Raw genomic sequence first — 27,595 nt, 5'->3', positions numbered from 1 at the left:
AAAATCCCCCTATATCTGCAAAATGACATTTAACAGAGGTGGTTTCTGTGGGTGTGGGTGGGTGGGTGTGATAAATAATATACACTTTAGCGCCACTGAGTTCACTAGACAGCTGGTTGCTTTCTAGCTCTTATCATAATTTTTGAAATATAGGAAGCCCTGAACGAATACTATTTTAACAGATTGCAATTAAATAAAAAATTCACTGCATCTTTCTAGCCTTCACATTTGCAACCAAAACAGTTATCTCAGCACTGTATAATTCCAAAGATAAGTTTCTCATTGTTTTAAATTATGGCATGTGATTACTGGCGGGGGGGGGAGGGGCAGTAAAGAAGCCAAGCAGAGTATTTTGAACTCTGAAAAAGACGGAAATGAAAAGCTTTTGACAGGATGACTATAGGCCATTTTCTGTTCTTTCAGTGATGCCAGAACTTGCTTGTTGGACGTGGAATAAGTTAATAGATTTTGAATCGGGGGGGGGAAAAAAGGGCATACAAGAACTGGAAATAACATTTCGTCTCTTTCAGAACTCTACTGCAAAAATAAGTATTCTGTACGTGGAAAGGGACTGACTACATCCTGCTATGTCAGTCAGCCAGCAGTCCCTGTATCTGCACTGTTCAGTTTCTAGTTTTGCCAGGCTTTAGCACACGATGAAAGGAGGAGACCTTCTTATAATCAAATAGATCAATGTAAGACTATATACATATCTAGGAAAAAGTAATTAGAATAGGTTAGCCGTGCAAAGCACTTGCCAGAAAGCAGCATTCAGGAAATCTCTACCCTATACATTTTGGTAACCAAAGGCAGGGTTTTTAAAGGATTCAAGACTGAGAGAAAAGCACCGTGAAAAAGTTGGACAACTTTCAATATGCTGTGCCTGTCCTTGAGGGTCCACAGAATACTTTAAGAAATCAGTGAAAAGCAAATAAGTAGAGTAAGCCGATCATCAACATGTTTGTATTTACTCTTCTGATGTGTCTTTACTCTGCAGACGATAACATACATCTCTGCAAACTAGAAATTAAGGAAAATTAGTGGTTCCTTTTAAAACACTCATCAAAATTTACCATGGGTTCTCTTTAAAGTGCTCTTCATTTTTCTCCATGGAAATGATCAGTAATTTAAGGACAGCAATGTAACCAAGAAACTAGGGTAAAATGCCACAATTCTGAAACACATTGAAGCAACAATAATCTTGCTTTAAAGAAAGTTGAAAAGAGGACTGAACGTTACAAGAGAATGCAAACTATGGCAAGAACTTAATCAAATAGGGCAGTGTGTTTACAAATTCCCTCAGGTTCCCGAGAGATGAGAGAATACTTGTAAGTGACTGTCCCTGCACATTTGTCCTTTTTTGATAATTAAAGCTGGTTTAAAGCTCCTCCTTATCACATCAAATTGTGAAATTCTGCCTTAAATATTCAGATTTGATATATCCAGTTTATGTTGAATACAAGAAACAGAAACCTTCAAGAAAAGTTAAGCAGCCTACACAGTCCAGCAACAACTTTTATCATTCTCTCCTTCCCTCAGATTCATCTTCATTCACAAAGGGTAAAAACCGTAGTATAGAGATGAATAAAACAGTCAACCTGATACCATGTTAACATATAAAACATCTTTCCAAATCAAAACCTTGTCACTTTTGAAAAAGACATCAAATTTAAATTTCTCAAAAATGCAGTAGATACCTTAGAAATTCAGTGATTTTTCAGCCCTCAAAATAAATTGTGCCAAAATTTATAGGGATTACTCATGAATTTATTACTTGCTACTTAAAAAAAAAAAAAAAAAAGGAAAGAGGGAGTCTTCTGCTAAACTCAGTAGTTACTATTTCTTTAAATGTTTCTAGCAGTTAGCACTCAAGCAAGGATTTTACCTGTTTCTTTCTTACTTATTTTTACTTCTTTAAAGATCTTGATATATTTTACAGAATCTCCCTCAAAAATATAAAAGATGAGTTAAAATGGAGAAGAAATAGCAAATGTAACTTATGTTTTAAATGTTATGCTCTGGCAGAACCCTGCCTGACATGCACAGCCACAACAGTCATAATGTGATTTCTATGAAGTTTTCATAAGATAACTATCTCATACAGTAATAAAACTACCTTTGAAGGAGAAGATTTTGATATACAAGTGCTAAAAATGAAAAATCCCAAAAAGCTGCTCTTCCAGCTATAAATCACCCCCTAACCATAGCTGTATGGCAGTACACATCCCGTAACATCATTTCCTACTTAAACTCATCTCATCTTTCTGCATCAGAAAATGAGAATGAAATAAAATTGGAAATCTTATTTCCCAATTTTTGCTGGTTTAAGAAGATTATTTAAATGCAAGAAGCTTATTCTTTTGCAAATTCATTTCATTTGGTTTTCTGGTGCGTTTCAGCTATTGATACTTTGGTCTAGGACAGAATGCAGCTGAACTTACCAGTGTTAACATTTTCTTAGCAAGCTCTAGGTTAACAACCTAGCACAACTTTCTTTTTGTAGTTTTTTAAATTATCTGCTTTATATCTAAATTTGAAAATAACTAATATGTACCTCTTAACAAGCACACCATCTAAAATGTTCTTCTAGCTAATATTTTTATAATTAGAAGTACCATGGATGCATAAACATAAGGATTTACCTTTAAATAGAAACATATCATGATATAAAAACGGGTGAATTTCTTTAAATAACATTTGTGACAACATAAATTAGCAAGTATCACATCTGTCTGGTGGGCCCTAAGATAAGCTATTCCCTCCTTTCTACTGATGTCTCTTTCAGATCTTTCCATTCCCAGTTTCTGAAAGGAAAATACCCTTAACTTCTGAATCATGGATATATTCCTAAATCCCTGATGGTTTCATACTTACTACCTCAGAACTATCTCGCATCATTCTTCTCGCCTCTGTGATGTGAGGTGTCTAAGATACAATGCATTCTGTGTGAATCACTGAAGGAGGAGTAGTATTAGTGATTTTAATTACTGTGATAACATATAAAATACCACCGGTTTTATATGTAGTGGAACAAGTGAAGCAATATAATATAATTACAATTATATAATAATTATATTAACAATATTATATTATTATAATTATAGTATACTGCTTCACTTGTTCTACTACATATAAAGTATACCACAAAATAAAGGACTAACCATATTTTTTAACAGAAACAATTGGATTTTACTGCTTAGAGCAAAGTGCTGCAAAAATCAAGGTTTTTAACACTAAGGTTCAGAACCGCCACTTGTATACCCAATTCCATTACCTAAGTCATTTGTCAATTATTCTCAGCTCTAAGCAATGGTAATATTTATGCTGTTGTCCTAACAGTCACTTTTTGTTGTTAATTTTTTGTTCACTGAAACACAATATAGCTTAATAATGAAAACTTAAAAATTTAAGTATGGAAGCAGCCTAAAAGAATCTGATACTGATTCCTACACGTCACTTGGTTTTTCTCCTTTTTTCTTCTTGTCTTTCTTCTTCTTCTTTTAATAAGTATTGCTTGAACACACTCTGACTTTTCATTCATCACATATATAATTGTGTCCTATTGAGTATTTCATTTTATTAATAAACTGAAGAATTAAAATAATAAACTTATATTTTGGAAAACAAACCCTAAAACCTTATTTACTGTCTCAGTTTCACATTCAAAATGGATAAATATTTTTTTCTCTTCTCTTTATCCCTGAATTAGTTACCTTTAACAGTAATTTCTGTGTTTCGTGATTGAGGGTAAGTAAGTATACCATTTAAAAATAACCACACCTAAACTGAAATATTCAAACTGGTATCCAGTTCCTTTAAAAAAGGAAACAGCTATTTGAACCTCAGTTGTCTCACAGTCTGATATATCCTAGCAAGTTCTGATGAGCTTGTCTGGTCAGCCACATATATAAAATGGCAGAAAGCAATTTCAAATTAGAATTCAATGCTACCACAATTGACATCAGAAGTCACTGATCCTATCCTGCTTCTTTTTCATTTCAAGTGGCAAACCTAAAGTTAAAAATAACATAATTACATATGAGAAGATGAATTACAAATAATGGTTGACGCATGTTGGTTCACCTTAAAAACATAAAAAAAAATCCCACAACTCTACTGCAGCAAACTTCCCACTATTCTGCTTCGCAATTACTAAATATATAGTTTTTAATTACTTGGGCAGTGTTGATACTGCTGTGTCCAATAAAGTTTTGCATAGTAATACCCACAGTTTCAACAGTAAGGCCGTTTAGGTTTTTGCTATTTGATTCCACATAATCTGAAGTGGCTGTGTAATACCGCAAAGGTATTATTGAGCATATAATCCACCTACACTGAAAGGTTGTTGCTTACAAGGAATGTTGGTGTATTTTTCATTTATGCCACTTTTTACGAGCATATGTTCTCTCCTTAATATAGAAACCAGAATAGTGACATCAGCTGAGGAAAAAAAAAATTCAAGATACTTGCCACATTAGAAAAAAAAGGTTCAGTGAAGTTATCCTTAGTAATCAGTAAATTTTAAGCCTTTTTGCAACACTATAAATAAAATAATAATACAATAAATTTTCTTTTGGGAAGAATTTGTTTTCCAAACTGCCCAATTGCTTTTTAAAGTTTTTTAACTTACACAAAACAACTCAAGCTTAGCCAAGCTTTGAAGTAAAAGTAAATAAATGAATAAATGAATGAATAAATAAATAAATAAATAAGTAAATAGAAAGGAGGGTGAAAGATGTCTGTGAAGGCACATTCTCAGTGATGATGAATAGGAAATAGTAAATAAGCCAATTGAGCAAGCTTTAAATTAACTAACTGCATTAGATATAAGTAAATCTCAGAATTAAAAAGTTATCAATTTATGTATCGATATTCCATTCATAAAACAAGTTATTCTACTTCCTAGGGCAGTCTTATCTACCTATAAATATGCATACATTCTCAGCCTCAGGTCCAGCATGTGCTAACTGTTTTTCACACTGTGACCAAGTGGATGGTTTACTGCTAACTGCCACGCTTTCTCAGCCCACACTTAGTCTGTCTGAAAAGACAGACTTTTCAGTGCCAAAACAACATGAATTGAAAAGAAGTTACAGCTTCCTTCTTTTTATATTAATATAATTGTGTTTCACGAAATCAACAGCATGTGAAACATTTTCATGTGCTCTTTTGAGTGTTTTGAAATCATTAGATAATTATTTTCAAATATGTATTTCCATGTAAAGAGAAACAGTTTTCACCTCTTGTCCTTAAGAGACTGTAAATATAAATATAAATACGGTAAAAAAATTATGTATGTCAGTGACATCATAGAGGTATCACTTTTATTTTAAAACATACTGCACTTTGAGAACATGAAGGCTAGAATATGCAGCTAATGAACTAACTTGACATTTAAGACCTCAGTGAAAGTGAGAATAAATAAAACTCACCAAACTTGATTTTTGCTGCGTTTTACTATTTTCTTAAGTTTATTCACTCTTAAGTATCTTAAATTTCCCAAGTTGGTGGCTTTATAGCATTTTTAACAGAGTAATTTTAAAGGTACATCATAACTATTTAGCTTCAGAAGTCCTTATTAGCAATGTTGCTTCTACCTTGGGAGCTCTAAAAGTAGAAATGGAGACAATAATATAGATACGACACAGTTCTAGCTATATTTTCTTTGACTCCTTCACAAATGTAGTCAAACAGTGAAAAAATATTACAAGAGCAGAAAAAGATCATAATGAATCTCTTGGATGAGAAACTAATTGGTACTAAGTACACAATGGCTTACATTTAATCCTGTTAATAATCACACAAAAAAAGAAATAAAAGACTCACTTTTCAGCCATCTCTCTGGACGACTGGGCTAAAATAACAGCATGACTAAATCTGACATTGACCCTTTGGCCCTGCTAGGAGTTTAAAGAATTCCTTCTAGTCTTCAGAGACCTATTTTTCCTCAACTGCTCCGCAAGGGGTGGGCTAGCCTTGCACATTTGACAGTCTCCTATGCATAACAGGTATAGCAAAAGCATTCATGTATAAATTATGTTCCAGTTACAGTAACAGTGTAAGACAACACTAGGCTGAATAAAATGCAGGAAGTTGGCACCAAAATAGTCAAAACCATGTACCAAGTTGCCTTGAAAAATCTCCAATCTCAGACAGGAAGGGTGAGAAGGTTAGTGCCTGGGAAAGCCTAACGTCAAAACTGTAGCCGTGAAAAAGCACTTGTCCAATCACAATAATAATAGACAAATAAAAACATGAATATAGTATGTGAACAAATCAGCAGCCCACACTACACTAAACTTTGAGAACTAACATACACTACATTAGAGTTTTCAGGATCTCCTGACAGTCAACATTCAAAGAGGTCTATTGAGTAAGAATACTCTATTTATTTCAGATTCCTTTCACAGACATATTTACAGGGCTACATCCTTCCTGGCTTTGTGACATGAGCACACTAGAAAAATAGCTCACAGGCATACTCAGAACCTTGGAAGCAAATTGCTGTGAAAAGAAAATGAGACATTACTGTTACTAGCAACTAATTTACTTTTGTTCTTCCCTTCTCAACTTTGCTTTGTAATGCTTTTGCATTTTTTTAAAATAATAACTTTAAGTCATAACCAAATCACTTAGTTTTTAGAGAAAATTCAAGTTAAACAGCATCCACTCTACCTGCATAAGGTTAGCGTTTAAAAAAAAAAAAAAAAAAAAAGTGCACGCACAGAAGTGCCTGCCTGTTTCTTGGGCTTCATTTTTGACAAAAGAATACAGCACCACCACTAGAATATTTTAAACATTTACTCTTGCAATCTGGAAGTTTAAAAGTTTCCAAAATATTTTTGAAAAAAAAGGGTACATCAGGGATTAAATAAAATACAAATAGGTAGTAATAAACAAAATCATTACCACCTTAAAATCAAAGGCTAGCACAGAAATATTTCATGAAAACACAAAGAATAAATTGTCTTCACTATTAACCCACCAAAAATAGAACATCTCATGTGGGATTATGTACAATGCAAGTCATATACAACAAATCTAACCTGAATTGCCTCTCTGCTCTGATTGCTGATACTTTTACTCTGCTCATTCCTTTTCTTAAATGGCTAATCTTCTTGGCTATTTTGAATTTTCTGTTAAAACAAAACTACAATAATTAGAAATCTAATGAGAAGAGCCCTCTGTAAGGCTGAATTTATAGTATATGCCCACTCATTTTTATTTCTCTAAGTATCAGAAGTACAGTTAAATTGATGAAGAAATTTTGCATGTCACAAAAAGGTAAGCATCAAGGAAGAATTTCGTCCTGTTTTGGGCTCTCACATTTTTTAGAGATATCTCGATAAAGACTGGAAATGCTATTTCCCGTCTTAAAGAGATTATTTTCAAATTTAGGGGAATCTGTATTCAAAGTTGGCAACTTTTTTCACTGTAGTTCTTTGTGAGGCTACATAGTAGATATTTCACATGAACACAACTCAAATGGTAAAGCTAAAGTTTAACGTACAAATATTTATAGATGTGCATATATGTTTATATATATTTGTGTATACATGTTTGTAAATATACACTTATATACACATAAATATACCATCACAAATTAGAGTTACACAAAACTCAGTAAATAGTCACATTTCAAGACACGCTCTGAGCCCACCACTGTTACTGGGGGGGGGGGGGGAGGAGGGGAGGGAAAAATCCCCACATCTTTGAAGCAGAAGTTTTCACTGTATAAGATATAATGTTATCAGTCTTTACTAGCTTACCTTCACAGCAGTATCTAGACTGAGAAGTAACTACAATGTTAAAGCAATTACCGCCACCACAATGGCAGTAAAACCCTAAGTGTTTCGCAGCTTCTGCTTTAAAAGGGAGAGAAAATTCTAGTGTTTCACTGTGCATACAGAGTTTCAAAAAGAAACCGAAAAAAGCATCTGGCAGTCTCTTTCTCTCTCTCCCCCCCCCCCTCAATCTCCCTCTGCCTTTTTTTTTTTTTAAAAGGCGCTGATGGTAGAAGATTTATAAAGTATTTAGAATGCCTGATAAGGACTTTGCTGTTTCTTATGTTTCAGGGCTCTAAATAAAGTACAACATGCTACAATAGCCTATGCAACGAGATCAATAACAAAAAAGTGTTTGCAGCTAAATCTACCTACACTGAGTAAAGCACAGTTTTGTGACCATCTGGCACCAAAATGTGCTATATCCAGTAAGATCTTTTCAGCCCGTGTGAGCATATTCCCATCACCTATAATTTGCAAGAAAAAAGTGGTCAAAAAGAAGAAAAACAACAGCTAGGTATCAAACTACATTGTACAAAGACAAAAAAGGAATTCACAGAAATAGCAGAAAATTGGTGACAAAACAATCTTTGCAACCACTTATGAACTTACTATTTTCTATATGCTGGGTGTGATGGCTTTAGTGTTTCTCTAACATAAGCCACACATCATCCACATTCAGCAGACAACTCCACTTGAATATACAGAGCTTTTTCTTTGTTATTTTCAGATGTCTAACCATGTCATTACCTCTCAGTAATTCAAGACCCTTACCACTACTGCCTAAAACGTTAAATCACAGACATTAGAAAGGATTTTAAACAAAAAACTGACAAATAAGATCACCATCATACAAAGTGAGAAAAGGTGCAACCTTTCAGAACTGAAATGTTCCTGGTGCTAAAAATTTTCATACATAAAAAAAGGAACAATTAAAAATTAAATTCAACAACTATACAAATTTCGTATTGTTTAGGAATGTGGCTATTCACTAGAAGTGCTTAGAACAAAAATTGAACAATAGACAGTTTATATAAAACTACTCAAACAACCACTGTCCACAACTGTTCTCAATTTATATACAGAGGTGGCAGACAATCTTGCCTCTCCTACCTTCTCTAGAATAGACAGGACTCCTATCAGTTTACTGATACATCAAAAGAGGGGAAATTAGTCAATGCTGAGAGTTTTCTGAGAAAGCCAGAATGTTTTGAACAAACTGAGGACCAGAAAACTGGACAGATTCTAGTCAGGGTTAAAGTCTTATTAATCCAGAGTTTCTCCAGAGATTTGAAGAGTTACTTCGGATGTACACTTGGAGATTAGAAACTGTCTCTACACTGTGAGGGGAAACAAAGAAGCCAATTAACAAAGTAAAGAGTTTAGGACTGCATTCATTTTAAGATATGCTAGCTTGTTGGCTTTTTGGTGATAATGTAGCAGTCTAAGAATATACTTTCATATCATCTCCAAATTAAAAAAAAAAAAAAAAAAGAATACCAACTATAAATATACTCAAATGATTAATGGTCACTGTGACAGTACCACTGTGCAATAACTTTTTTTCACTTTTTAGTAATACGTGTTCAAAAGTATCTGAAATGCTGCATGTTTGCCTGTTTTGACAAGACAGTAATTTCACAGATTTGCAGTTTTCATACCTTCAGTGTGTCACATTCCTATTAGAAAAAAATGGAGTGAAATCTTCACTGTAAAAAGGTCTAGATTTCTCGAGAAGCAGGCCAATATAGCCTCAGAGCTCACAAAATGAAATCTTTTGCCATCCTTGCAAATTCCTATCAATCTCAATTGTCTACAACTTTAAAACATAAAATTAGTTCCACCAGGTATTTCTATAAACAAGAACACATATAATAAATTATTAAAATAAATATATTTTATGACTCTTATTAGTCCTTCTTTAGTGTATTAGTTTTATCCTTGTTTAAAGGTCATTAATATAAACTCATTTTTTTCTGTGCTTATTCCATGCACATGCCCACGTGAACTCTGTCCCTTTGTAGGTCAACTCAAATGTCACTTTTTTACTTTCTAATAAAGGTTGTTGCCTTCGGTATATTCTTTTTGTTATGTCTAAATTATTTGCATTTTTTAATTACTTAAAAATCTTAAACTTCTCCTTTGAAAAGACTAAACGAGTTTCCTGTCACTCCTCAAAAATTCAACTGCAGTGTGAGACTTCTTCCCCACCTGTAAGAAACTCAAACAAATAGGGACAAGGAAGAAAGATCAAACGATGAGAGGAGTGGAAAAAAATCTCCCTTTTAACAATCAACAGAATAACAAAAAAAGAAAAAAAAAAAAGTGAAAAAGTCACCCAGAATATATGACCATGTAAGCATGGGCACTCTTGCAGAAAACCTAGTCAGCAACCCAAAGCCATGGGAAATTTAAATTAGAGCTATGGCCCACAATAGGCAGAGAAATCTGTACAGATAAAAGGGCCTGGTGAGGCTGCAGGTATACTTTATATAGATCTTCTCAGATTTCCAAAGGAATTTTATTAGTTTTATTTTATTTTTATTTTTTTAATAATCAAGAGATTCAAGTGTAGCCATATTACACCATAAAGAAGAACTTTTCTTTCTTTAATCAAAATATTAATATGCACGCCTCTTCCAAAAGGTAGGTGTATTCCCACTGCTTATAACAGCTCGAGGGTGCATTCTGTTGAAATAATTCGTACACAAAAAACTCCTATTACATTTAAGTAACGTTAAGATTCTAGTAAACAAAAGGAAGAACCCCTCCTCCCCAAACTTACATGAAAAGCGTCAGCTTTTAGCTTTGTCCACTTTTGGGAAAGCAAGCTGACAAAGAACCTCAGCAATACAAAAACAACCAAACAAAAATCAAAGTTTGTGACATCAACCTTAATTTTAAATTTAATTGCTGTGATCCAGTATAATTCTGCTAACTTAAATTCTTATTTGTGGAAATAAGTATATAGTCGCAAAATCTACGTCACTGTGCATGAATAACACTGTATAAAATGGAAATCCAGGACTTAAAAATAAAGATAGAACTATTAATTAACTACAGTGCACCTTTACAAAGACCAACATACTAGCACACGCACAGAAACTCCGAAAGGAAGATCACTGACCTCCACAGTTTCTATCTTAACTTTAAAAGCCTCTCCGTATAAATAATCACACAATTGAGCCCCAGTCTCACAAACTGGTCTGTAGAGGCAACTCTCAGAATTCAGCTATGACTTGCAAAGACACATAGATTCCAGGCCTCAAACCTTTACCACACTGACTCCTTCAAGAGACATGGACCTCTGTGACAGCAATAAGAACAAAATCCAGGTGAAACTGCAGAACACGTTAGGGAAGGCACTGTTCTGCTTACGTTGAGTATCTCAACTGATTTTTATTATACTGAAAAATAAGAGTGGTAATAGCCTAATTTCACATGAAAATTCATTTTATCAAAGAGTCTTTTTTTCTTTTCTTTATACCAATCCCCTCCAATTGCCCAGTCTTAAGTGGTTAAATCTCTTTGTTGAGAAGGGAATATTTTTAGGTGGCATTCAAATTTTGCTCAGGGCTGAAGTGGATCATTTAAATTATAAAAACTTAAAATTGACAGCTGAGCAGACATTAATACAACACGGCCCACAGCTACTGAACTACAATATTCACCAAGCTTCCATGGTAAAATGTTTCTGTGAAACATCTGAAGAAAAGAAAACAACGGTAAGTATGCTGTTTGCAAATCTTCTGTGTGCAGCAACATGCTATTATATAAAGGTACTCATAATTACCATGCAGTAAACCCTTGCTTTTTTTTGTATATAGCATACACAACTAAATTTTATCAATACAAATATTTAGTTTCTTAATTTCCCCCCAAAATTATTTTTAATTTTGAAAGCAACTTTTGCTGAAATTTAATTCTGCAAACTTAGGCATCCAAAAGAAAAGGAAAAAACTGCCCTTTAAAATGCTTTTTCTATGGTGCAACAGAATGAAAAGTTTCTTGTAGACTTTTTCGTAGAAAAAATAACTTGTTGCTACAAATACCAGGGCTCTAGAACACAAGCACGCTACATCCTGCAAAGGTCAAGTGTGACAGGTTTCCTGTCAAGGAAAAAGGTAAATTAAAAAATAAAAACATCATTATTGTAATTTTTTCTGGTTTTTATTTTTGAAAGAAGCTTGCACTTTTTTTTAACCATTTAAAATATATTTAAGGGATTTGAATAACAGCATAGAGAAAAAATACAGATGTGGTCAGATTTCTTAATAGTCTCTGCAGCATCATGAAGAATTAAAAGAAAATTAAACATTTATATATCTAGAAGAATCAATTTTAAACACTGATAGTTAATAAAAGATTTTTCCTTTTTTGAGCATGGCTGATAGATATACAACAATAAGTTTAATTTCTCTGAGGCTGATATTTCCATTTTGACTCTAAACTAAGTTTCATAAGCTGCCGCTATTGCTGCTAAATAGAAAACTCCATGCCACACTGAAGATATTATTTTGAAGGGAGATGCAAAAATAAAATGCTTTCAAATTCCTTTTTCATTTTAGACACAAATTTTTGTTACAGTTTCACTGTCTACATGAGAGACTTGATTATTATGGATAAAGAACAGTGCATAGAAAGGTCCCGAAACCCTCTCTATTAGATGGAAATGGATGCCAAAGGATAAAGCTGAAAAAAACACTTCAGAAATACTAACTACCACTTCATTTTGATGGTCACTATTTCTTTCTGTACAGGGCAGTTTTACAGGCCCTGAAACAGCAAAAGCTGGCCTAGAATTCTATGCCTAAAGTGAAACAACTTATCCCTTGGAAGTTGGTTTTCTTTCAGAAGCTTTACAGAGAAGCTTAAAAATGTATATATTTTAGCTAATGTCAGAAGTCGATCTGTCAGAAAATATGAAACTTACTTCATATAGTCATAAAGTTAGAAGATAATTTGATGAACAGATTTCAAATTTCTTAGAACAACCCACAAGATTCAGCTGACTTTTGTACATTCTGTTGAGTCTTCTGTTCTTCATTTGTCTGAATTTAGCACCAAAGCTAAAGCTATAAGAAGTAAAGCATTCATGTAATCATAGCAGAAAACAATTAAATAAAAGCATAGAACGTTATCCGTGGTACATAGGCTTTTTTGTTTCATTACTGATATTTGCTAGAATTAAATAGATACTATATATAAACAAAAATTTGATGTCAGATATCTAGCCCGCAGCACAGCTGCTGGAAGACAAGAACTATCTATCATGTGCTGAGACCCCAAACAGTATCTACTCCATGCAGAACACATGTAAATTAGTCAAACTATCTCATGTTGCGTCAACATCTCAAAATGTTATTAAAATGCAGCCAAAGCTGCTAAGAAGGTTCCAGAGCTTCTAATGAGGTTTTCAGTCTGCTGAGCAATGACCACAAAGGGCATCTGAATGGAATGCTGTTTACTAGGAAAAACTGATAACCAGTATTTGTTACTTTTATTAGCAATTTCTAGTGCCAGAACTAGTATCTCCAATTACACCCTTTTAAAAGCCCCACTCTTGCGTTAATAAAAAAAAATCTGAACGGAGAAGAAAACAAACATTCCCTTTCTAATATCCCAGCAGAGAACAGTATACACTGTTTTACAGAAACTTTGGATTCAAAAGCAACCTTATGAATTGCACTCCACAAACTTGCCAGACAGAGAATGCTGTAGAATTAGCCTGTTGTCTCTGAGGAAGGTACTGGGTGTGCAAAGGATAAAAAACACTGAGAAGATAAATTGTTTTCTGTATCCCTTAGTGGCTGGACATCGATGCTGCAGCTTTGAAAACTGTCTTCCCAAAAGCCGGGAGGGAAATAAATGCAGAGATTAGGATTGCTGCTATACAAGGGAGAGGAAATATATTAAAAGGAAGCTTTTAATGAAGGAATGGATGAAAGACTTCCAGCTACAGGAGATTAACATTCTTATCATATATACTCTTATTGCAAAGAAAAGGAAAGAGGTGGGAGGCGAGAACCCTCTTTCAAAGACCTGGAACCTTTCCGACACTAAAAATGAATTCAGTACATTAATAAATGGTACAATTTGTAATGATTCACTTTTTACATTTTACTCTGGGCTCCAAACACTTAAAAAGTTCAGGAAAATTATAATAAAGACCTAGATTTACTGGATTTTGAAATGACAGATTGGAGGGAAGCTCTTTTGTGAAGTAAAAGGAAACAGCTGGGTGTACTTTTATAAACGCAATATAAGGAAATCCAAAAAGATGACAAGCTGGGTATAAGTGATATACATAGCAAACAGTATACAGGTATGGTCAGTATAGCCCATCTGTCTTTGATCGCAGCTTATCGCATGTAATTTTGAGAGTCTTGTTCAGGTCCAAATTTATGCATCATCTCATCACAGAAAATTAACTCAGAGTAAGGTGCATCAAAACCACTACAGACACAGTAACTACTTTCCCCTTGCTCCCTGAGATTTCTCTGTATTGAAACAAGGAAGCCAGCATCCATCTTCATATCGCAAATAACGAAAGCCTGCAAATCTATTAGGTTTGCTGAAAAAACAGTAGATGTATGACTAAAAGTTACATTTTATAGAAATATGAGAACAAGCAGTTTTACTTATGTGGTACGAGACAAGCAAAACTGAAAAGTGAAAGACAAAAAAAGTAATTTGGAGGAAGGCCAGAAAATGGAGAAAAAGTTTTCATCTGCATGATCTGACTTGCCACAATTTTCAAAATATTCACTGATGATAGAAAGATACAGGTGAATCTTGATCTATGATCAAAGAACCAATGCTCAGTTTTCCAAGGCAAACGGACACCTCTTTTTGTTACAATAGGAGAAGGTGGTCACTGAAGCTAGAAGGCTGTATGCACAGAAGAGTCTCTCCGTATTGGAGGATTCAAAAAAGTATGCTTGTAAAGAATATTAAAAAATTACAAGGCTATTACTTTAAAGCAGCGCAGGCAAGTAAGATGTAGAAAAATTAACACAATGAGGAGATATACTTGATTCCTTTCCTTGAACAATTGTTTCTGATTCCAGTGGAACCTCAGCGTCGCAGCGGCTCAGACAGGAAAACACTAATCAAATGACTGACACAACAGGCTCCTTTGACAGTCAGAGCATCGTTCACATTTCAGTTCCCTTTTTAATGTGAAGCAAACCGGACACTATACATACCATGAAACTGTCACGGGAGGTCCATCCCATTTACACAGCCATAAACACTCTCCATGGAGAAGGGAATAAGCAAGGTTTCACCAGGCCCCAAATTTTACGTTACATCTTTACTCATATTTCAAGCCTTAAAGTAATAATTTACATAGTGTGTAATCTGCTAAATATTTGATCTTGTTCTTTAGAAAGCCTGGAAATACAACTACACTTGTCTGAAAATAATTTATATGAATTAGCAGAGAATATCTTTAAAAGGATAATTTTCTAAAACAAATAATTTTTAAAAATTCCTTTCCTTCCTTGAATTTAAATTTTTTATTTTTAAGTTTCAGCAAATGACTGCTTTACAGTCTATGTAACTTGGCATGTAATGCTGTGTAAGCTCAATAAACCAATCAGGGCTACTTTACATAATTAAGACTTCTGGCTTTTGTTCCCTAAAACAAGCAACTAGGTTTAAAATTATCAATATTTTGATGATGTTTTGGCTTTTGATTACATACATACAATGGAATAAATTTATTTCTGACCTGTGTCTCTGCATCCTCATCACCGTATAAGCTAGAAATGAAGCAAGAATTGAACCAACCTTTCTACAATGGAGCTAGCTGAAAAACAGTCACTTACATTTTAGACACAGTAGAAAAATACGGATTTAACCTACAATTCAATTGAGCGGTACATTTTACATCTCAGAATACATTCTTATGTCAGGGGTTAGCATTAGAGCATGCTGCTGTGTTCCAGCCATCACATACAGTAGATTCCAACATATCATCACCTTCCTCCTTCACACTCAGAAGAAAATGTGCAAACATTAAGACTTTCTGCAAAGTAATATATATGTAAAAAAGGAAAAAGCTTACATGAAAACAAAGATGGGTATACAAATCTAGAACCTGGTACAAAACTGCTCTGTACGACGGATGACTGTTCTGCAAGTCTTAAACCTCCAAGCACAATATTACTGTTGATCACACCATAACTGATGTTACACAAAACGCAAGAAGGGTTTTTGATGCTGAAGTAGTTCTGGAACAGCTTGGAGAACAAAAATCACAGAGCAGAAGTGGAAAGTTATGTTTATGACCCTCTTGTGTGAATGTCTGTGACTTCCAATTCAAGGAGCTCAAAACAGATATACGTCTCTTACACTAAATGAGAAAATTCAAATTCTGTTAATTTCGACAAGTTCATAAAGGATAGGAAAATTCTTTCTCGCTTATCTGCTTTGAATGCAGCTTGGTTATTGTCAAAACCTAAGCCAAAATAAGAAACATATTACTATATTTGTTATGGAAACACGCAACTAAGGCAAAACTGTCTACTGATACTAACCTAGTAAATTAAAGCTACATTAATTTTTAAAAGCTGCTCTCAGGTAGCATTTGCACACCTTTATTAGGAAAGCACAAAGAATAGAGATAACAATTTTCATTGTCATATTATACCTTTTCATGCTATGCATAACCTTTCTGATAAATTAATTACAAAATATTTCCAAAAATATGGATCTGTAATTTTGAAATTTGCTTAAAAGCTCAAATATGAGCTCAAACAAGCGTTTAAACATTTTTCTATTTTCGGGTGATCTTTAGGGCTACTGTCAGCAATTTCCATACATAAACCCAAGGAGATATATAGAGTAATCTGAAAAAAAGAAACCTAACCCAAGGTCATTTGCTTGTCCAATAGTTATGAGAAAAACAGAAGCTAATCTGAAAATGTATTAACTGTGCAATACACAAACTGTATCCCTGTTACAGAAGTCACCACATGGCCTGAAACATTTGTTCCGCAATAGGGAGAGTATTTTAAGAAAAAAATTACAAAATGATTAGCTCTGGTTTTGAAGAAAAGGTTAGAACAAGAAAATATAAAAAGAAAACTATCAATAAAATTTAGCAACTTTGAGTTAATTAAAATTTATATTTATATTTTAAAACATTTAAAAGGAGAAAAATAGTTACATAAATTCTAAATATAATGTGACTATCTGGGTTTGCACAACGGCACCTGTATTCTTAGTCATTCCTCTGGTACTGCACTGGGAACATAGAAAGCGTTTTTTAATTATCTGACAGTTGGGCAACCACATCAAAGTCTTTAATCAACCGTCTGAGATCCAGTGCATGGTACAGTTTATTTAGCAAAGCACTATGGATAACTAAGCAAAAACATACACAAGAAACACTCTAGGCAAAAAGTTACTGAAATGGCAAGAAACAGGTGTCTGACCAGAAAAGAATGAAAGAAAATCTCTCAGTTGTCCCTTCTCAAAGAGATTACCACCACCATGTGAACAATATCATTGTTTACATAGTCATCCTGAGAAAAAACTTTACTAGTGTCAGTCTACAGACTGGAACTACAGAACATCCCATTTCCCTGCACCCCAAAAACACTTTCACACGTGCACCAAATAAAATTATGGCCTTTTTTTTTTTTAATGCTGAAGTCTATCGAAGGCCCCAACTGCCGCAGCTCATCGGCTAGCCTTTCTACTGAATAAATGTTTCTTAAGGTAATATTATCTTTTGGGAACTGACAGGATATGCTCTTTCTGAAAATGACCTTTTTGCATCAAGAAACTGATGGGTAAGAAAAAAAGGTAAGAAGATTACATAACAGAGTTTTTAGTCACTGGTGCCAGGATACACATTCTCTCAACAACAAAATAACTGACATCATAAGGCATTACCAATGCTGCAACATGCACTTCACACAGAAGTGACTTATTACAAACACAGAGCTGTAATCTACTTCATAAACTATCACATTTACTCATTTTCTCTACAGTGATTTGGAAACAGATTTTGCAAAATACCAAAATGTTAGATATTAATAATCTTGCTGCGTGGGAACCTCTCTGAATTATTCAATGCAGAATCCTTACAAGAAGTTAGGGTAAATTCTAGATAAACAGCCCAAATTGACAGAGTCTTGAAAGCACGGTTATAGAATCTCTTTCTCAAGAAGCGGAATCAGCTTAGAAAGTCTTCCCTCTATTCTTTCCCGTCTCCTGTTACAGTTTATCCCCTTTTTCAGCTGTAATTTTTCTGGTCTAACATATAGCAAAGCCTTAAAAAGCATTTGCGTCTCGACAGCTGAGGGGCAATGAGCCAAGGCACAGGAAGCAGAGAGGCAGAAATTTCAGTTTGGTTTCATCACATAAAAAGATGAATGACCCTGCTCCCTGGGTTATGAACACTGATTATGTTCCTACCCGGCTATATTTTTCAGAAAACTTGTTGTTGTTATGTAATTCCTACTTCTGATTTTATTTCTTTAGTCCCAAAGCTCTTTTCTTTGCTACTTACTTTGTTTACAGTAATACGCCACTGTATCCCCTCTTTATCCCCCGCACTCCTTACTACAAAGGAATGTAAAGGAAAGTCAGAAAGTCCACAGTGCATATCACTCTGATACTACTGCTAAATTTCTAACAGCAAGAACACCGTCTTTATAGCCTATTACAAAGTACGCTTACATATATGACACTATTGAAATAACAATGCTATAAATGGTTATTTGCTTCATCACAGTTTGCACCCAGCATTATACGCTCCAATTTACTTTCTATTTATCTTCCCTTTAAAATATTGGCATCACTGTCATTGCAGCCAAACCCTTCCTCATCTGAAAGGACAAAAGTAATAAAAAAGTACTAACCTTCACTGACAGACGTTCCACAGCCTTCAAGGTTCAAAATGATATCTTCATCTTTGTCATCTGCGCTGCATCCTAAAAGCATCCAGCTCTCCACATTATCACTTTCAGAGAGCAAGCTCTCCTCCTCCTCATTTGAGCTATCATCTATTACCATCACCTTTTGCTTCACATGAGTTCCAGCAGAAGTAACTGAGTTAAGCTTCCCACTAGCCCTTTTCCTTTGACTTGAAACTTTTGTGACCGATTCAGCCGGATCCAGGGTATTACACTCGGCAGCTTTGGCATGATTTGGGGTGGAAATTTCTGGATGGACATATTTTTTCCCTGCTGAATCTAAAGAGCCTGTTGACTTCTGTGCTTTGCTTTTGTAAACACTGTCTTCATCTGGTGTATCAGACAAGATGATGATCTCATGGCCATCTGAAATCTGAACGACATCACGATCAGTCCATTCAACAGTGTTCTTGTCTTGATGCAATTTCTCAGTCAAAACTGAACTCTGACCCCCGATTCCTGCAATATCAGCTTCTTCATTTATTTCCAGCCTGCTGTTTTCTCCAAGATTTTGGGAATAGTGGATCTGGCTGTAAAGATGAAATTCTACCTCACTATCCACACTCTGCTCACTGGACGACGCCTCATGATAAAGTTCATCTTCATACACTTCAATATCTTCTGTGTCTTCATATCCATCAAACATTCTGGAAGGAAAACAGACTCTATCTACAAAAAACAAAAGATCACATCAGTATGATCAAGAATGTATGTCTGAAAGCACCTTTCAAGTGATACATTTGGTCTTTTTGAAATTAACAGGAATAGCTAAAAGTTAGTCTTAAAGCTCTAGCTACAGAAGACAGGACTGAGCAGATTTACAGCTGCAAAAATTAATTCTCACACAAAAGCAAAAGCTATAGAGCTCTCTATACAGAAGACAGGGCTGTGCAGATTTTACCTGCAAAAATAAATTCTCATAACAACAATAGGAAAAGCTACTTAAGGCAGCATCTTGTTTAATCTCAGCTACTACTGTAACCAGAACTATTTTGACTTCTCAAAGTTGTATTTAGTTTGCTCTCAGATTCCCCAGCACTTTTCCATTTGTTCAAATATAGCGTTCCTGTATGGACTGGGAACCAAACTGAAACGTCCAAATCCCAGTTTTGATCACTCCACCAACTAGCATCAGTTTTGGATATCTGCAGCTTATGTTACTAAGTAATGTCTTATATAGATGCCCAAAATAACATAGAAGCAACATTCACCAGTATTTTTACAGAAGTAGCCTGGAGTGTATCTACACCTGGGTTGTAGAATCACCTAAGCTGGCACTTTGTAATTTAACCCTAGAACCAGACGCGCAACAGGTATGGTACAGATGTACCCAGACACTTGCTGCACAAGCGTAGGTCTAAAGGTAGTATAAAAAGTAAAGTAAAGGTAGTATACAAACCTGCAGCCTTCACATACACTAAAACGTTGAACTCTCCTAGAAGAACCTATGAACTGAGTTACTACGCCACGAACAACCCTCTTAGATCTTAAGAAAGTACACCCGCAGACACCATCAGGACTTAATCGCCCAACTCAGCATTAGCTGTGAGATCTCTGTACTGCTACCAATTGTGCAATAACTATATACAACCTCTACTGGCTTTTTTGGTGGATCTAGGATTAAAGTCCAAATTTCTCTTCTCATCCACTCAGCAATACTGCTTGTCAGGCAAATGTGCCATAAGACCTGGGCGATGGGACAGAATATACCCTCAGCAAGTCTGTAGACGATTCAAAATTGGAGGAGTGGGTGATACACCAGAGGGCTGTGCTGTCATTCAGAGGGACCTTGACAGACGGGCAAAATGGGCCAACAGGAACATCACGAAGTTGAACAAGGGAAAACACAAAGTCCTGCACCTGGGAAGGTAGAGCCCCACGCATCATGACATGCTGAGAGCCAACCACCTGGAAAAAAGGGATCTGGGTGTTGGATCATGAGTCAGCAATGCACCCTTGCAACAGAGAAGGCCAACAGCATTTCAGGCTGCTTTAGGAAGCCTGCTGCTAGCAGGTTGAGGGAGGTGAGCCTTCCCCTCTACTCAGCTCTGGTGAGGCCACATCTGGGATCCTGTGTTCAGTTCTGAGCTCTCCAGTACCAGAAATATATGGGCATACCGGAGCAAGCACAGCAAAGGGCCACAAAGATGATTAAGGGACTGGAGTCACACGAGAAAAAGCTGAGAGAGCTGGGACTGTTCAGCCTGGAGGAGAGCAGGTTCAGAGGAGATCTTACCAGTGTGTACAAATACCTGATAGGAGAGCGAGTAAAGAAGATGGAGCCAGACTCTTCTCAGTGGCACCCAATGACAGGACAAGAGGCAACAGATATAAATTGAAATACAGGAAATTCCACTTAAAAGTAAGAAAAAACTTTTTGGTCAAACGCTAGAACAGCTCGTTCAAAGAGGCTGTGGAGTTTCTGTCCCTGGAGATTTTCAAAACCTGACTCACCATGGTCCTGGGCAGCCTGCTCTAGCTGACACTGCTTTGTGCCAAGCGGGCTGGGCTAGACGATCTCCAGAGGTTCCTTCTAACCTTCAACTATCTGTGATTCCACGGTCCCAATCAAAGGGAGAGTATTTCTAAAAAGGTCACTGACATTCCCTAACAAGACAGAAAATTCAAAGATACTCTGAAGTTACTTTGTGTAATTCACGGGCCACATTTTTTCATTTTACATGACCACATAATGTATGGAGGAGAATAAAAAGAATACTTTCTCTTTATTTCTTTGCTACACTAAATCCTGGGGATGATAACAAACTTTTCTGGACATGAAATAAATGCCAAACTGAACTCAGATCAGTCTGAGATCTTGCTTATGGAAGAAAATGGTAAAGTATTGCTTAATACAGAGCACATATACATGTGCCCTGCACATACAGATACGCAAGTACAAAAGTTTAAATCGAGGAAATCAAACTGGAGAGGAACATACCTTTTTCCATAGAAATAAACAAAATAAAAAATTGCAAACATGAGTGGACAAGCAGGAAAAAAAGCATACTTAACAGTCCATACAGTATACTCCTGTCCTGTTTAGGCTTCAAGTAGATCAGCATGCACTACTCAGTCCTCCTTGTACAGCTATGAAGTCACTTTGGTAATAATCTGCTGAGATCAAATTCAAACAGCATCAGAATCCTACTCATTCATACCTTTTCACAGCTTTGCTACCTCTGTATCAGAGACAACAAAGGTTGATTTCTAATCTAACAACAAAACCCTCAAAATTAAACAATGGTGATTTTAATATCTGCTTTAAAAAGTGCTCCTATCCACACGATGACCAAGGAATTAGACACGGACACCTTTAATTTCCTGGAAACTCATCAGATTTCTAGAACTCCTGATAGGGATCTCTACTTAGCAATATAATATATGCAATGATAATCTGATACATGGATATATCTGCTAATTACTAGACTCTGCTTCTCTCACTGTGCGAGTTTTTAGCTATATGCCATATATATTATCTCAAATAAAATATGAAAGAATGAAGTCAGAACTGAGTGATAAGAGACATGGCAAACCTATTTTATACTAGTAGTTATATTTATATGCTGTATATATGAGAAAAAAGTAAAACCTAGGTCACCGAAACTGTTTTAGGCAGTAAAAACTAAGATAGAAAGACAGCTGACAGACCAAATAAGCACCCCCGTTTAAAAATTTCTCTCATCTTTATGTGTGGAGTGATCCTTTCAAATGGATCATAACCAGTTCCGGTCCACAGAGTGAGAAGAGAAACAGAGCTGGCTCCAATCAAGCAAATTTAAACTATTAATCTCTGGTCATGGGAAGTGAAAAAAAGAACACTTTCCATAACACAGAAATCAAAGAATCCCCCTGAAGCAGGCAGCAGTTTCAGTGATACTCAAAAAGCAAACTTCTTAATTCAAACATGCCTTCCTTCTACTCCTGGCCCACCTTGGGTAAAGTTAGGCAAAGTAAGCAAATGAGGTATTACTGAAAACATATATCTAAACACGACTGCTGGATCTCAAGCGTCAAAGAATGCCAAAGTAGTTGACTCACAGACACTTCATAAACAAGACAGCAATAAGAAGAGGCAGCCTTGCACTGCAGTTGCTTTGATCTACCCTCTTAAGGCTCCAGAAGCTCAAGCTAGATAATGGTTCTTCCTTCTCTCTCATCTACCGAACAGCAGAACACTGAGGGGCTCTTTTCCTCTGATTCAGCATGTATTTCAGGCCACTATTAAACATCCTATACCAAAAACATTCTGCAGTCATCTAGTTCCACCTTTCACCATCATCAAATAACTACATCCTACCTCCTAATGCTACAGTGAGAAAAATCTGGTTCAAGTGCTAATCACAACAGACAAAAATAATGTCCATAGGAAAGGTGAAGAGAGCTTGACAAAGTTTTGCTTGTTTTCTGATTGTCAAGGTAAAGCAATCTCTTTCTCAAATAGAAAAAGACATTTCTGACTTCTAGTCTTCAGCTATTCAGATTTCCTTCCGGAAGCAGAAAGACTATGCACAGTAGTCTAAATCTTCTGGCTACCGGCTAGACTATGACAAAGTAATTCCTCATGTCTGAGTGCAAAAACCATGTAAAAAATTAAGCTGATCCTGCACAGAATAACTGATTTTATAGGTAATACTGGCTGTGGAAAGCATAACACCCAGATGTTTCACACTTTGGAACTGGCCTACCTCACTTTAAAAAATAAAAAACATACCAAAAAACCCTTCAAAGCCTAGCGTGTAGGAAAACTCCATCCCTTCATTAGCAGGAGTCCTACCACTGACTGAACCCAGAGCACAACCTTCAGTGCAAGCAAGACTTTCCTTTAAAAATACCTGACTATATCTCTGAGAGGCCCTAAATAAGACACCTTAAGTAAAGGGCTGCTGTTGTTGTTTTAAAAAAAAAAAAAATAAAGCCAACGCATCTGATTCTTTAAAGTATTTTTCAACAGAACTCCAGATGGCTATACCTAGAAGTTTTTGGGGAGAGAGGGTCGAAGAATGTTTCCCAGAGCACGTACAAAGTGTGCCTGACAGCATATTTTGTCTAGTCTATTAAAAATAAAATCATCACTACTTGGTAAAATAACAAAAATTGGCAGCAATACGGTCACAATCAGAAGCAAGATGCTGATGCTGACTTGAAGGTCAGGGAAAAAAGCACATAAGCTACTGAAAATACCCAAAGCAATTTTCAAGTTGCACGCGGGAAAGTGCTTCCTTAGCCAAAATTTCCAAGTACATTCAGACACAACACGCGTGCAGAAGGTGTTTTGCATAAAATGCCAGTAAGATTCCTGGGCCAATCTTTCCCATGCCATCCCTGCTTCGTACACATTATTTCTCCCTACCGCTTCTTCCTTTCCTCTGCTTAACTTCGTTCCACTGCTCTTATTTCTTCAACTCCTAAAAACTTTCAGAGCCCATACAGTAACTTTTCTCTCTTTTCCTCTTGCCATATGAAATATACATTCTGCTTAACTTCAAAACCTCTTTCAAAAAACTCTCGAGTTCCCTTTCAAAAAAGTCCATATTGAGGACTTGAAAAAAAAAAAAAAAAGGCTACAGAAAATACTAATTGCAAATAAGAAACCTGTTTATCCTTTGGTGTTGCAAAAATAACTTTTCAGAATACTGGTGCAATATTGCCACCAAGAATCAGTGAGTTCCATAAATTTCCTTATTTTTCTTGCTCTCTGCTTGATCTTTGCATTAATGTTAAATCTAACTTTTGATGAAAAAGGCTGCATTTAAGGTACAGCAACAAATGCATCCTATGTTGTTTTACAAGGTAAAGACAAAACATAAGAGTAGCATCAGACTCTCTGTTATAGGTAGGAAGAACAAAAAAATAGAAAAGATCATCTGAGGAACTTACCAAAACTTCCTAAAATCACAAGGCTCTACCATTCTATTCAGACGTTATCAACAGACTTTATATTTTAGTGCAGGTAGAAATCTTCTTTTTTTTCATTTCTGTCTGGTTATATTTGTGTTATATAAACTGAGTAGTACTTTAGACTGGCAGATATTGCACGTCTGCAGTTAACAAAAAACTTGATTCACCCATCTAATAAGCTTATTAAAGTTTAAAGATTGTACGTAGCCATCCGTGTTTAGTTAATAATTTAAATTTTCAAACCAGTTAAATGAAATCTTTAATTTAAACTGCTATAATTGTTTTGTATCCAATATCAGAAGTAACATCCCACTTTGTGAGAGATAAGCAATCAAACAGTACAGTGTAATGCCAAAATGAAAAAAAATCACATATTTATTTCTCTTGTTATCCTATAAAGGTTGCAAATGCCAAATCTGAAAACCTTTTTTGTTTAAATTGATGTATGCTTATTACAGGAGGTTAATGTTAGGAAGTAGTTCTACTTCACTTATGTTTCTGTAACAAATGAAATATTATAGTTCTTATTTTGGCATGAGGGGTAACCAAGTTGCATTCAAGCCAGGTAACAAAGAAATATATATATATATTTTTTGTCACCAAAGGTAAGACAGGCAGCCTTGAGATATCTACAGTAATGCCCTGCATGGACACGCTCAATCTGGAATAAAAACGTTCTCACAGAGAAACATTTCAAAATAGCTATCATGAGATAAGTGTCATGAAAGCTATTCCTGCCAAATTCCATGGATCAAGCCCTAAAAGGTACTTACTGTCCCAATTTCAAGTAGCCAAGAAAAAGGCAGACAGCACCATAAAGCTGATCTAATGGTTACACTGGCTTTTAGTTTAGTACTAGCTACTTCTGGCTAAACTTTGATACCAGCTTCTTCTGAGGATAACTTGCATTGCGCAGCGCCAAGGGATCTCAGACTCATTCCTGTGATGTTAATTTACTGTGTGTTTCTCTTCTGTAATTTGTTCAACTACAGTGCAAATGAGTCTAAAGAAGCAAAAAAAGCTTTTGGAAAACAGGTTAATGTTTTTCTAACAAGAAGTAATAATACCTTCAAGAGATCACAGGAAAATGTCTTCTACCCCCAAAACCCTGAGGAAAAAAAAGTTACAAAACACTTTTAAGTTTATTTCAAGCTTTTTGGAAGATTTTTCCCTTCTGACAAACAATCTTCAGAACCATGTGTGTTGCTTAGTGTGCAGTCATCGTCAAATAAATAGATTTGCTTTTCCTTAGATCAAGGATGAATTTGACCTGATGACCTTAGCACAGCTGGACCAGTCAAAATGTTTGTAATGTAAAAGAAATAGAGAGCTGGAGTTTCTGGAACAGCCAACAGGAGAGCAAATGATGATTCAAGCCATATGCATACTACTGAGAACCGTGTTTTAGGCTGTAGTGAACCACACAAACTTTAAGTGAGATCTTCACGAAACTGCATCCACTCCTTTCCAAACAAACTCCCTCCTTACGATCTCCATTAGAGTACTGTGTTCAGGACCGGAGCCACTAAAGATTTAACGTGCCTTTGGTCCTTGAGCTCATTTAAAGGTTAGGACACAATGCAGTCAGAGACAGACACTAACATAAATGACAAATGTAGTTGTTTAATGGCAAGCAGGTGTAAATTAAAGACATTTAAAACCTGCACTAGTACAGACGGCAGACCTCCAGCTACCTCCACATGGTCTTCCCGTTGAGGTGAATAAAGAGGGGCGGGCGTGGAAACTACACTGCACGTTTCAGGGACAGCTGTCGCAGTTTCGGCCTAGCTGGAAAGGGAGGAGCTGGAACATCCTGAGACAAGCCCAGACACAGAGACAGGCAAGACAAGGGCTGGGGGATACCAAGGCCGGGAGACCAAGCTGGGTGCTCAGTTCGGGTGTATGGGAAAAGCAACGCTGTGACTGAAGCACAGTGAACTTCGGGGGAGCTAGCGACGGGCTCTGCAGGCACCTCTGCAGCCAGAAGTATCAACGGGCCGCGGCTGGGGCTGTGGCAGGGAGCCCGCCGGCGGCGGGCAGGGCCGCGGCTGGGGCTGCCTGGCGGCACTGGAAGGACGGCTCAGGCCTGCGGTGACCAGAACCGCCCGCGAGAAAACCAGGGCCGCGCTGGGAAGGGAGAGCGGGGCCCGGGGCCCCGCGGCCGACGGGGGCGCCTGAGGGGAGCGGGGCAGGCCGCCTAGCCGCACTGGCGGCCTGAAGGGAGGGCGGCGGGGGCGAAGGGCGCTAGGAGGGCGCGTGCCCGCTTGGAGAGGGGCCTGGGGGCTGAGTGAGGGCGAGGGAGGTAGAGCGGGGGCTGCGCCGAGGCAAGGGAGCTGCGGGGGGCCGAGAGGGCGGGGGAGGTCCCAGGCAGCGGGGTCCCAGGAGCGGGAGCAGCGCCAGGCTGCGGGAGGCGCTGCCGGGGGGCGAAGCGGGCGGCGCCGGCGCGCGCGCAGACGGGACAGGGAGGCCGGGGAGAGGGGCCCGGGGCAGGCGGCGCCGGCGCCGCTCGCGTACTCACTGCCGGCCGCACCGGGAAACGCCAACCAGGAAGCCCCGAGCCGGAACACGCGCTGCGCCCTCCTCCCCGCCCCGGGCCCGGCGGCCCGCGTGCTTCCGGCCCCGCCCCCATCGCGCGCGCGCGCGGCGCGCCCCCGTGGGCGAGCAGAAGCGAGCAGGGGCGCGGGGCCGCGCGGCGGCGGCGGCGTCACGCGGGCACGTGACCCGGCGGCGGCGGCGGCGGCCATGTCGAGAGCAGCGGGGCGGGAGTGCCAGCGGGCCGGCCGCTGGTCCGTGGGGTCTGCGGCCGTGGGCGCCTTCCCGGCCTCAGGGAGCGGCTGTGGCCGCCCGTCGTCTTCTCGGGGCTCCCGCGCTGCTCTTCCCTGCCGGTGTTGCGTCTCCTTTTCTGTGCCGTTGCCCCCTCTCTCGCTCTTCGCATCTTGCAGTCGTTTCGAGCGGGCTGGTTCGGAAGAGGCGTGTGAA

General features: G+C 37.4%; 1 protein-coding gene across 19 annotated transcripts in view; it reads right to left on the bottom strand.

Moving 5' to 3' along the window:
• Positions 1–27,242, bottom strand: part of ZCCHC7 (zinc finger CCHC-type containing 7) — a 118,846-nt gene extending 91,604 nt beyond the window's left edge. Inside the window, exons 1-4 of one of the 19 annotated variants that reach the window (XM_068928668.1) lie at positions 27,147–27,242; positions 25,684–25,724; positions 21,726–21,829; positions 18,662–19,384 (exon numbers count right to left, since the gene is read on the bottom strand). In XM_068928668.1, the coding sequence (XP_068784769.1) occupies positions 18,662–19,384; positions 21,726–21,780 (778 nt within the window). In that variant the 5' untranslated portion in view covers positions 21,781–21,829; positions 25,684–25,724; positions 27,147–27,242. The other 18 variants (XM_068928665.1, XM_068928673.1, XM_068928666.1 and 15 more) reach the window with 18 other exon arrangements.
• Between the last annotated feature and the right edge of the window lie 353 nt (positions 27,243–27,595).

This window comes from Struthio camelus, chromosome Z (genome assembly GCF_040807025.1).
Source record: "Struthio camelus isolate bStrCam1 chromosome Z, bStrCam1.hap1, whole genome shotgun sequence".
NCBI classification, from domain to species: Eukaryota; Metazoa; Chordata; class Aves; order Struthioniformes; family Struthionidae; genus Struthio; species Struthio camelus.
The sequence above is the reverse complement of the archived record's forward strand: the minus strand, read 5'-3'. Positions and strand labels throughout refer to the sequence as shown.